At 36.0% G+C, this 12604-nt stretch overlaps 1 protein-coding gene across 1 annotated transcript; it reads right to left on the reverse strand.

Annotated features, from left to right (window-relative positions):
• Positions 1 to 263: 263 nt before the first annotated feature.
• Positions 264 to 12129, reverse strand: LOC131002306 (ABC transporter B family member 25, mitochondrial). Its single transcript, XM_057928801.1, has 20 exons — positions 11555 to 12129; positions 11212 to 11442; positions 10929 to 11115; positions 10667 to 10728; positions 8061 to 8104; positions 7786 to 7888; positions 7567 to 7674; positions 7170 to 7253; positions 7028 to 7088; positions 6221 to 6366; positions 5969 to 6085; positions 5207 to 5292; positions 3761 to 3849; positions 3157 to 3212; positions 2870 to 2950; positions 2710 to 2775; positions 2534 to 2626; positions 2045 to 2109; positions 966 to 1101; positions 264 to 811 (listed from the first exon to the last, which is right to left on the reverse strand). Exons 1-20 carry the CDS (start codon positions 11804 to 11806, stop codon positions 668 to 670), a joined length of 2211 nt encoding a protein of 736 aa, XP_057784784.1. The 5' UTR covers positions 11807 to 12129; the 3' UTR covers positions 264 to 667.
• Positions 12130 to 12604: the final 475 nt, after the last annotated feature.

A 12604-nucleotide genomic window follows, 5' to 3' on the forward strand; every position in this document is an offset into this window, starting at 1 on the left:
TTAAAAATCTATATCCACTCTCAAACATGACTTTTGTGGATAGAGGATGTAACAAATATATATATTTGTTACGAGCTTCAAAATACAATTATAATACAATGGTAGAGTTCATCTAAAGCCTATCCTATATACAGTTTTCTTGGCTATACACGTAAAAGAAAGCACTAATGTGATGCTTGGACCTACAATTTTTAACAACTTTTACCATTTAATATAAAATATTGAGTCCTACAATCATTATATTGGTGTAGTACATATATATATAATGGAATAGTAACAATCAAATTGAGGTGCAAGTTGAAACAGTTACTTAACAAGGGTACATGAAAGAGAAGGAACTAGATTTCTTGAATTCCAATTTTCTATATACAAAATTAGAGAGAGGCAATGGCAGGAATGAAAAGGGCAGTTTTTGATGATGAAATACTTACCTGGAAGGTTGCGCAAGAACTTAGCTGCTTCTCCTCTAACTAATAGGTAGGAGATTTGAACCACCATAAGGGAAATGGGGAGGCATTATTAATTTTTTTTTTCTAAAGCAGGGCAAGAACTTATCTAAAAGCCTGTAATGGTCCCTCATTCAAACATGTTTGTATTTAATGAAAAATCCCAATTATGTACCATCTTCTCCTATATGCAAGCAGCCAAAAAAAGAAGAACATGGAAGTCATGCTTCCAGTTTGATGGCTGCATCAATGGCATCGACAGTGGAATTTTGCTGTGCCCAAAGCTGTGAGTATCTGCCCGACTTGGTCAAGAGAAGATCATGAGGCCCCTGCTCTACTACTCTTCCGCTCTCCAAAACTATGATCTAGGAATAGCATACACCGGATAGTAAATGTCAACAATGGCCAGTGTAAATATGCATTTCAACCACCACATGACTTCTAAAATTAATACACTAGTGTTATCTCATGCATAGCCAATGGAAACTTACTTTTCTAATCTCAAGACAAAATAAATACCTCGTCACATTGCATTGCTGTTGTGAGCCTGTGAGCAATGAAAATTGAAGTCCGATTATTTGCCAGGGATTTCAATGCATTTAGAATCTCTGACTCTGTTGTGCTATCAAGCGCACTTGTAGCTTCATCACAGAACCTAGAAAAAGAAGAACAATGAGAATTTAAAACCGGACAGGGAATGCCGGTGCAATTCCAAAAGATCAACTATAGGATTATCGTTCAGTTCGTGCGGAACTCGAAAAAGGTGACTAGAGCATTATACAGAATGATCGATCATAAGGAGCTCGCGCACATGACTAATTTCAGGACAATATACCAATCTATATTGATAGAAGCAACTATACATACATAAATTTATTTCAGGAACTAGATTGCCAAATTACAGGGAACTCAAACACGGCATAGCATAATATTTCACTGGGAAGAATAATAGGAGCAATGGATGATGGGTAACCACATATAATGACAAGTCATAAAACATATTAAAGCATTGATAGAAAATGAGAAACTGGGTGTTCATATTGTTTGCTCTCTTCTTATACACGAGAGGCATTTAACAAAAGTATACCATCTTCCTGGAAAAGTGGGACAAAAGAAAGGTTCAGTTTTTGGTTTTCTAGAGACACGCTGGCATTTGAAGCTTTTGGAAATTAGTTCAGTTCTCATTTATCATAATTGTTGCTATCTATGCTGTGTCAATAGGTTATCGGACCTTTGCATGGACTAAGAGTTAGGGAGTACTGATATGCTCTATTTGAGATTGGCCTGAGGATTTCATTGTTTTCCATTCAGCTTTCAGTCATGTTTTCTTGGGTTAAAGTCCTATTCACCCATTTTATCTCTATTCACCTTAAACTCTATCAATAGACAGTGAAACCACTACATAAACAAAAGGATTAATCTCATTCCCAACTCAGTAATGGTTCATTCTCCTCCAGGTTTAGTTGAGATTACATTTTCAATAATTTATCGTCCATCGTTAGATTTTTACCCCCTTCAACTAATACATGAAAACAAAAGGAAGGAAAGAAGGAAGCAAACGACATGATTTTGGATAATCAGAAGCAATAGATACTTACAATATAGGAGGTGCTTTCAAGAATGTACGAGCAAGTGCCACTCTTTGCTTTTCCCCACCGCTTAACTGCCAAAATGTAAGAGTATCACATTGAGATCAATGATTTGATCAGAAGCAAGCACAAAACCACAGATGGCATTCACTAGATAGGGTAATTGCCAACTATTTAACCAACATAAAGTTAAACATCATCTCATACATCTTAAGAAACTTAACATGCAAACTGAGAAAGAAAAGGCAAAACACACCACACAGAGCACGATTGTCATGTTTACAAGATAAATTGCAGTTGTATTTTTGTTAATGTTTCTGAACTAATACCACAATTCACAAAGATGTAAGAAATAAACAGATATGTCAGAACATAAGCTAGGATAAATTTGATTGTCTCGTGTCACAAAAAACTATGCTTGAAGAACCCAATATGCTACCAGCATTGATTTGTTGCCAATGATAATTGGATTCGGAAGGAAGAAAATACAAGATATACCTTAAGTCCTCTTTCCCCTACTAGAGTAGAATATTGCTCTGGGAACTTCATGATTGTGTCATGAATAGCTGCTCGACGAGCGGCATCATATACCTAATGTTAGAAGGCAAATAAGAGGAAAATCTTTGAAAGTAAAAATCACAATAGTAAGAATAATGTTAATTTAAACAGGAAACCTCCTCATGCGTAGCTGCAAGGCGACCATAGTGGATGTTGTGGAATATAGTATCATTGAATAGCACCTGCCAGCAATTTGCAACAAATGGAGGTTAAGAATTTCTGAATAGCCAAAGATTCATTCCTGAAGTAAGCACTTGCATGGTACTGCCAACTTACAGTGTCTTGAGGAACAACACCAATGGATTTCCTAAGGCTCTCGAGCGTTATTGCCCTGATATCTTGCCCATCTATCTTTATCTGTCAAGTAAAAATGTATAACGGAACTTAAGAAAAAATAACATGGAACCAAGGAGATATTTAGTGATTAATATTTATGAAGAACGAGCATCTATTGCTGGAGATTATTACAGAAGAAATTGACAAATGGCGCCATATCAGAAGTAAAATGGATTTTAAAATTCCAACCAATTACTTGTGTAAATGAAACGGGTTTACAGTCTTACATGTCCAGCATGGGTGTCAAAATATCTGAAAAGCAATCTTAGAATAGTTGATTTTCCTGCAAATATGTGCAGAGATATCAATAGACAGGACTCTAAAATTAAGAAACTTATGATAGTTCAAGAAAGAGGTGAAAAATGGACATGAATATCAAGAGCTACATACCAAGCCCACAATCATGCCTAAAAGGAGAAGGTATACCAAAACCACATAAATTACTTACAGAACTAGATCTGGTCTCAACATATTATGTACACAGGATACTAATTGCACAAAATGTCAAAACATGTATACAAGATACTAATTGCACAAAATGTCAAAACCTATGATCACTTTAAACTGTTAGTGTCATGACAAATAAATCAAATATTCACAATAATACCAATATCGTTAACATACTACTATTTCGAAGCATGCCTACATGGACAAGCATTTCTTATTCAAAAAACAAACATTATGCTTACATATATTTAAACACCTTTATTCAGTTTCAGCAACAGAATAAATCATACAAGAAAGACATGAGAGCCAAGAATATTGATTACCACTATTACCAGATCAAAAGACAGATCATATTATTATCAAGAAAAAGAAATTATTGGTTACCACTTCCACTGGTTCCAACAATAGCTACACTCTTCCCAGCTGGCACAACAAATGATATACCATCCAGAATCTTTCTTTCCGGGAGGTAACTGCATAACAGTAGAACACATGATGAGCACCAACACATTCAATCATTTTTCAAGACAGTAAAATATATTAGCTACTGAAAATGTTAAACAAAAGCTGTAGGACAAAATAACAAAGCCTGCTGTACCATTTCAGGTTTCACATTATCAGAGGTTCGCACTTGCATTTGCAAATTGTGTGGTCGGATAGCTTAGAGAGGATTTCACATTTGAAAATTAGTATTGAATGATTGGAATATTTGACAGAGAATCACAACACTAAACTCTAGCAAGTTCCTTAATATAGATATATTCTGATAAGCATGTAATGAAGAGGCAATCGACCATCTGCACTAACAACTGCAGCAATAGAAGTGTGGTCACAGTCACAGATGTTAATTTTTGACATTAAAACATTTAGGTGCCGTCAATTTCATTTCTATAGTGAATCTTTCTACTTATTCCATTTGATACCCAAGAAATGCATGTTTTTCACCCATTTTCATCAGAAAGATAACAAACCACTTGATTGGTAGGTTGGATTTGGGGACTAGGAAGGAACACAAATGAAGAGAATGGGCTTGGTTTGGCAGAATGAACTCTAAATAGTAATTCTAGTTCCCAAAGGTGGAGGAATGAGCCATACCTCCCAGAAAGGGAGACAATGAAACCATTCCCTGTTCTTATCATTCCCTTGCCCTAAACCACCAATCACCCCCTTAATTAAAAATAAATAAATTATTAATATTTCATGTTTTTCTCATGGATCTACCAAAACAATTAAAGTACCTACTATTAGTATTTCACATATAAATATCATAAAACAAATATATCTTCATTTCCAGACCTACACAGTCTATAACAAAGTGTATTTAACGAAACATATTTTCTTTTTCAATTTTTGCAAAACTGGAAGAGTGTGGGAAACATGAAAGTGGTTTATAAAGATAGAACCAAATGGGAATATATAGCCAATGATTCTACCCAGTAAAATGAGAAAGCTAAGCCTGATAAAGGTCCACCTAGTTGCAGAGCTTAATAGATCGTCGAAAAATCATGCATGTGAAAGAAAAGCTGTACTATAGTTGCCTAGCGAGATGCAACTCCCTCTTGTTCTTTGATCCTTCTTTACACTTTTAGTTAAATTTCTTCTCAGCATTATGTTTTTCCTAAGGCAGAAAGATATCATGTGGAGCTTCGCTAATAAGATCGATACTTGGGTTCATTTCCTCATGCAAATATGTAGGACTAAGCTGATAACTTATTGTCAGATATGAGAACAAAATCACTTTGTAAAGATGATATGAAAGACTTCTTCCATTGCTATACACTAGACCATCAAGCCCAGTTGAAATTCCAACCAGAAAATATGGAGGTGCACCTGAAGTCAACGTTTTCAAATTCAATGCATCCCCCATTCAATTCCAAAGGCTTCGCGTCATCTTTATCCACAATTTCCGATTTTTCCTGGATGTGAATCAAACTAATGCTTAGAATTTAAAATTCAGCATAGATAAAAAGATTGAGCACAAGTACAAGTTTCTCGAGTTATGCTTCATATAATTTCCCTTTAGGTCCTCCAAAAGATCACCAGTAACATGTTCCACATTGATCAATCCCAACAAACAAAATCTAACTTTGATTCAGTAAACATCTTAAGGAAAAATAAATAAGAAATAGTAAGCAACATTTTAGGTTGCTTTCGTTATGCGCGAAAAAAAATTAACATCACGAGGTTGCATCATATAAATCAGAACCATCCCTAGCAAAGGAACTACGAACCAATTTGGTCCATAGATCTTGACTAAATGGACGGTCATGATTGATTTTTCATACTGAATATTGAATCTTTCATGATAATAAGCTTTTTTTTTTATAATAAGCTTTATGTATTACAATAATGTATATTTAGGATAATGCATTGTTTATAGTATGAATACGCATCTGCTTATGTCAACCATAGATCATACAAGGATCGTCTGTCCGGATTGGTTCCTAATTTACACAGGGAGAAAAGTTATTATTTGATCCTCCCCCTATCTATGTATTATATTTCAACTAATCATAGTACATCATAGAAAAGAACGCTGATAGGAAAACTCCGAGATAGAAAAGAAACATTACCCAGACAATGAGTGAATACCTCAAGTAATTGGAACATGGACTTCATATCGACCAAACTTTGAATTGTTTCTCTATAAACACCTCCAAGGAAGTTGAGTGGAAGAGAGAGTTGAAAAAGAAGCCCATTTACCATGACCTATGAGGAAAAAATTTCAGTCATAATAATAAAAAATCATAAATAAATGAATAAATAAGAGATCAAATCAAGTCTTAGTTAATAGAACCTAAAACTGGGTGAGAGAAAAGCTTATTAGGAAGGTTGGACTTTTACCAAGTCCCCAACGGTCATATTTCCTTGCATGATCCCACTTGAACACAAAATCATAGAAGTTGAGATAGCAATGCTGAATATCAAATTCTGCCCGAAGTTCAAAGAAGCAAGACTTCTTTGAGTTTTTAAGGCAGCATCTTCATATCCTGACAGATGGATCCTCATTGGTTAACTGATATGATATCAAACATGAAAATTATAACTTAACAAGCAGTAAGAGGTATGAATTTAGAAATTCTTCCATCTGAAAGGGACAAAAAATAGAAAGAACCCCGTCACAACTTCTTTATTTATTAGCTACTTTGGGAACTGTGGAACTGTTGCAAAGTGCACTGTCCCACACTATGTAATAGCACTATCCAGACCTAGCTACCCAAATGAGAAGAGCAACTCAGGTCAAAGATTTCACCAAAAAGAAAAAGAAAAAATAGTGGTTTGTCATTCTGATGAGGTAGCAACTCAAGCTGAAAGGTCATCTAGCCATGGGTACAATATTGTTATAAATTAGCGAATGTAATTGCAGCACAACAGAATTTACGCTTTCTCACCGAATTTGAATTGAAGACTTAACTTTGAGTATTAATTTTATACCTCCCTCCCTCCCTCCCTCTCACACACACACTTCACTTTGTCAGTTGTGCTCCCCATTTACTTTGGGAATTGAGAACCTAACCCCTTCACCTGTTTCTAACAATTTTCATCATTTAACCAAGGTAAAAGAAGTTCTAGATTTCTTATGTTGGCCTCTATATTGGTAGGAAAATGCTTGAACAAATGAATTCAGAATTTTAAGATGAATCTACTTACTCTCAAGAAACTCATCGTATTTATCAGCTTCAAAGGCCTCATTGTTAAAGTACTTGACAGTCTGAAAGGTAATAGAAACTATCAACATCAATACATTGTGCTCAAATGTAGCTTAATTCTCACCAAGAAGAGGAGAACTCACCTCGTAATTTATTAAAGAATCTATTGCACGTGTATTGGCATCATTGTCTGCTTTATTCATTGCCTTCCTAAACTTAGTCCTCCACTGCAATTGAAAATCCAATAGTGGTCTTTATTTAAATATCATGTAAACTGAACCAACACAAAAATAAGAGACATTATCAAACACCCCAGAGACTAGATTTATTCGTCTCACAACCACGACTCATTTGAGTACTGGAACAAGTACGGAAGAACAAGGAAAAGGAAGAAAAGAAAGAAGAAACAGAGCAACATAAAAAATAAATAGGATAGAACAATTGGCTAGTTCTTTCATATAAAGAAAATGTTCTGAAGACACTAAGAGGATGTTGAGGCAATTGAAATGAACATCTCGTATTAAAAGAGAGCAACAATACCTGTGTCACGGTTAATGTGAATGCTATGTAAGCCGCCATAGATAATGTTGTTATCCATGCAAATGTTGCTCCAAATTTATAGGCAAGGATACCAGAGACCATTGCTATCTGAAAGGCCATAGACCAAGACTATTTGAAATTGTTCCTACAAACTCTTAACTAGGCTTGCAAAAGCTTTTACTGCAACAAACTTAACAAGGAATCAGCCAGGGATTGCACCTCTAATATGGTTGGTACAACATTGAAGACCATTGATGAAAGAATAAAGTTTATAGCCCGGCTACCACGATCAATAATACGATTAAGAGCACCCGTTTCACGACTGCAAAGATAAACAGACATGTTTCAAGCTTAATTCTGAATCATTCAGCTCATTTGGAAACTTCACCTCAGAGCTTCTTCAATACGTGTACACAGAATTTAAGCAAGGTACAATAAGCAGCAAGGGGACCTAGGAATTATTTTTTACTAAGAGAATGCGGACCATGACATACCTCAGGTGATATCGTAAGTCAAGATCATGCAAATGTGAAAAGACCTGCAAGAAGACGTGTCAACAATATATGTTAGAAAAATCATGTGCTGACTTTGTCAATATACAGGTAACTAGGTAAGTGAACTTTATATTATTTTTTTCTGCATGTAAACTACATAAATAAATTATTTCTTGCTAAAACTGAACAAGAAAAGCCAATCAATCATATCTGATACCTTAGAAAAGTAGTATGACTCACTTCGGTTAACATAGTTCAGTCAATCAAAACCATTTGGTACGCACTGGAACCAAATTGAATACATTTCTGCAATACCTAGCTAGTTGATTCAATCTCTTTTTGTTTTATTTTCAATATTTATGCTCTGCTGTTTCTAATTTTCAATTTCCAAAAAATTATAAATAGAAGAGAAACATTGTCAATTCGGTTCAATGATTCACTTCATAACAGACCTGCTCTTCATTTCCAGAAAATTTGGCAAACATGATTACAAATTCATAAAAGAAAAAAGGGCAAACAGGTTTTTTAGTCAATCAAAAGAGGTGACTAAGGTAGCGCAATTTCGAGAATCACAATTTCAGTTCACTTGGCTTTAGTAGATAACATCAATATACTTCCATCATATGTGGACACTTCTTTCACCCCATAGAGTCTCCTTCCAGCGTACATATATCCTTGCAATCAAGGTATTGCTGTTGCTTATTTCTTAGTTCTTTGTCTTTTCAACAAGTTTTCCTTCTCATGTACTGTCATCCTTCTTGAGAAATATATCCTTCTCTAGCTCCATTTCAGAAACTTGGATTTTGGATTTGGGGGACCATGAATCAGTTTATGCCACCCATATATCAGACTTGTTACATGACATCCCAAAAGAAGCCTTGCTAAGTCCTATTTCTTTTTTCCAAGAACTATTGTCACCCCACTGGTTATCCACCATTACTTTCGAGGTATATTAATTGTAAGATACATAAAACATTCACATTATGTAGGACCATCATCTTAATCGCTATCCAATAAGTTTTCCGAATAGTTTTTTTTTTTTTTTTTTTAAAAAAAAAAAGCTAGAAGCAAACTATTCATTATTTATTGTTCATAACTCTTAGTTGTAATTTATTTGGACACATGTTTCATTTTTATTTTTCTATTTCTGATAGATCCACACTGGAATCACATTTATAAGTCAATAATATTAGAATATGGTAACAGGTATTACTCTCTCCGTCCCTAAAAATTGTGGACCAAAAAAGATGGCATGGGTTTTAAGGAAAAGTGTGGTATTTGTGTTTAAGTGGAGATTGGGTCCCACACTTTTTTGTAAATAGTGAGAGGAAAAGTTTGTGGGGTCATTTCCAAATAAGGAAAGACCACAATTTTCAGGGACGTCCCAATATAGTAATAAAGCCACAATTTTTAGGGACGAAGGGAGTATCATATTAGAAAGATCAACTTAGTTTTACCAGATATAACAATAATGGCAGTGGTGCTCTGCTCGCACTTCCCCCACAATTTCCTCCATCTCTCAATTTCATCTTTGTTTGTTTTCTTTGCCTTACTCCTTTCCTTTCTCATTTTCTATATCAATTTCAATGGGACCAACTACTGTAGGGTTTGCTGGATCTGAGTGTTGGTATAGGATAATGGTACAACCTTAAGACTACATGTAGTAGAGACCAAACTACTAAATGGTCGACCGCCAACTAGGATAGATAACTTTTAAGAAAATAAAAAATACATTTCATGAGACCGCCCATGGTCTATTCCCAACCGACCCCAACCTCAATTTGATTACTAAATTTTGTGACACATGGCAAACTGTTATTGGTTCATCATTTTTTAAATATTGTGGTTGGGTGGTTGGAGTGGTCACTGATAAACCATAAAACATAGATGTGGTTGGGTTGGGTTGGATAGAATTTTGGTGATGTGGAAGAGAGAGAAATTAATTAAATATTGAAACGGTTGGATGGGTCGATGGTTGGGCCGGTCACTATTAGAGATAATCTAAAGTGGTGATGAAAAAGGCTAGGTGACAGAGTGCGGCTAGGAAGGAGCATTAGTGAAGGTGCGTGTGAGTATAAGGCAGCCTTAAAGAGGGGGCTGGAGGCTACATGGAACAATGAGAGGGTGGGTGGACATACAATTATTAGTTCAACTGCAGAAAGGGTGGCCTACTGTTTCTGTCTATATCAATGTCACGGGTAGTCAGTAACCTAGAGCTTTTCATCTTTTAAGCAGCTTGAGGATGTATTTCTTTTGATCTTTTTGTTTTTCAAGCTGCAACCCCATGTAAGATTCTAAGTTTCCACATATGACAATGATCTTATCTCGAAATCATTAATTCAAAATTGGTCGAGAACTAGAGAAAAGCTAAAACTAATCACGATCTTCACTCTATGCCAACAATTCCCTTCCTACCTACATTACTTAATGTGCTTGGAACATTTCTGCTTTTTTCCTTCACCAAAACAAAATTGTTCCATCTTCCAGAAAAATTAGGGTACAACATGAAAGAGATAGGAATATGAGCTAATTTAAATATATTCTCTTAAGAAACAGAACAATTGCACAATATAGGGGAGAGAAAATAAAGAAATGCAGCCCCCTACCTGCCTAGAAACCTGTCGAATCGTTCTCAATGCCACCTTGGAGAATATAGCAGTTCTTAGTTCTACACGAAAAGAATTGCAGTAAGTTCCAAAGTAAAATATAAAAGAGAATATTTAGGGATTTTTCATACTACAATTTGAGCAGAGAACCCTGAAGGAAAAAATATCATTTACTCTCATAACTTAAATCAATTTTTTTTAGATCTTCGAACTTTCATTAAATGGAACAAACTATTAAAACCTACGTAAGCTTGCAACATACCATTACAAGCAGATGCCCCCAACCGTGCTACACCATAACCAATTAGAACTGCCGCAGGGCTCGCAAAAAGAGCTAGAGCAGTAGAATTGGCAGCAGTGAACTCAGCAAGACCACCAGCATTGCCTGTCGCTGTTGATAACCAATCAACAGCTAGTTTGAACAAGAACGGCACCTGAACATTAATCACCTACAAACCCCAAACCAAAGGGGACAACAACAAAATCAAATCACCTAAAACATCAACATCCCGTGCAAATAACAGGTAATCTTCTCAAACATTTACTTTGGCACCGATCAGAAGGCCTAAGGCAGCAATGACACGAAACCGAAATTCAGAATTGTCCTTCATCCACAAGTATTTAGCTAGAGTTGAGATGATTTTAGTGTCAACATTTGGTCCGGTAGCTCCACTTTTTGTCAACGACGTCTTCTTCTCTTGCTTGGGTCCCGGAGCTGCCTCCGTAGAGAACAATGCGTAGCCATTCGGCGGTAAACCCTGATCGCCGTTGGTTCCCTGACAAATACCAAAAATCGCACATCAATTTTGTTTCTAAACGTAATTACATTACAAAAACCTGCTGAAATATAAAAATAACACAAATGAAACACAAAACAAATATGTCCACCGCGTTTTGAGGAGGTCGGGAAGGAAAATCAGATAGGAAGGCGTTGAGCTTGAACGCCGACGGCACCGTTCTGACAGAGCGCCATAATCTCGGTTTACTCGAGAGAGTTCTCGCGCCAGTAGAAACGGAGCTCGGATTCAGCTGAAGCGGAACCCCGGGCGGTTTGTGAAGTGCGTGAGCTACGCAATTAACGCGGGAGGAGACGGCGTGGTTGATGATTCTGGAGCACCTGGACGTGATTACTGCCTGCATATTTCTTCTTCGGCGTGTTTGTCTCAGTGCATTTGAGGGGAAGTCTGACTCTTCCCCAACTGTTTGATGAAATGCTAAAGAGAGAGAGAGAGAGAGGAATCAGCCTTGGCTGGTTGCGTGATTTATATCGCCTGGGGCATAATGCGAGCAGCGTTGCTTTTTTCCAGTGTGAAAGATGCGTGGAACTGCGACTATGGGAGAAATAGTTGAAATCGTAGAATGTGTAACTGCGTATGACTCATTCGGTTTTCTTTCTCTGAGACAGGATATTTTCACTTTTCCTTGGAAGAATATATAAAAAAGTGATATTTTTGGTTCCAAATATTGCACATGCGTTTGATATTTATTGGTTGGACTTATTATGAACCTCATGCATGATCGCTGATACATTCAGTGAGACAAATTTAGAAAAAAAATTGAGTTGTTTTACTTCACTCATATCTATGCATATATTTATTCGATTAATTAATGCATTCATAAATTAAAAATACTCCACTTTTCTTTGACAACAACATATATTATACTCTCTCCGTCCTTGAAAGAACTTCCTAAGAGGGAGTGGCACGAGTTTTAAGAAAAAATATTGTTGAGTGTATTGAGAGTGGTGAAAAGGTGTTATAATTAATATTGGGAGTTGTGAAAAGTGAAAAATATGAGTAATTATAAGTGGTGGGGTATAGTCCAAAATTAGGTAGGAAGTTTTTTTGTGGACGTCCCAAAAAGGAAAGATAGAAAGTTCTTTCGTGGACGGATGAAGTATTTGATAAATTAATGCATTATACTCCCTTTGTCCCAATA

Source organism: Salvia miltiorrhiza, unplaced genomic scaffold (genome assembly GCF_028751815.1).
Source record: "Salvia miltiorrhiza cultivar Shanhuang (shh) unplaced genomic scaffold, IMPLAD_Smil_shh fragScaff_scaffold_107_1, whole genome shotgun sequence".
Taxonomy (NCBI): Eukaryota; Viridiplantae; Streptophyta; class Magnoliopsida; order Lamiales; family Lamiaceae; genus Salvia; species Salvia miltiorrhiza.

Bases quoted from the DNA above. Each gene is read 5' to 3' on its own strand.
- LOC131002306 (XM_057928801.1), bottom strand. From the start codon at position 11,806: ATGCAGGCAGTAATCACGTCCAGGTGCTCCAGAATCATCAACCACGCC. The intron at 8,105-10,666 runs GTAGGGGGCTGC...GTCTTCTTGCAG, and splicing joins TTCGACAGGTTTCTAGGCAG to GTCTTTTCACATTTGCATGA. The intron at 2,627-2,709 runs GTTTCCTGTTTA...TTCTAACATTAG, and splicing joins TTGCAGCTACGCATGAGGAG to GTATATGATGCCGCTCGTCG.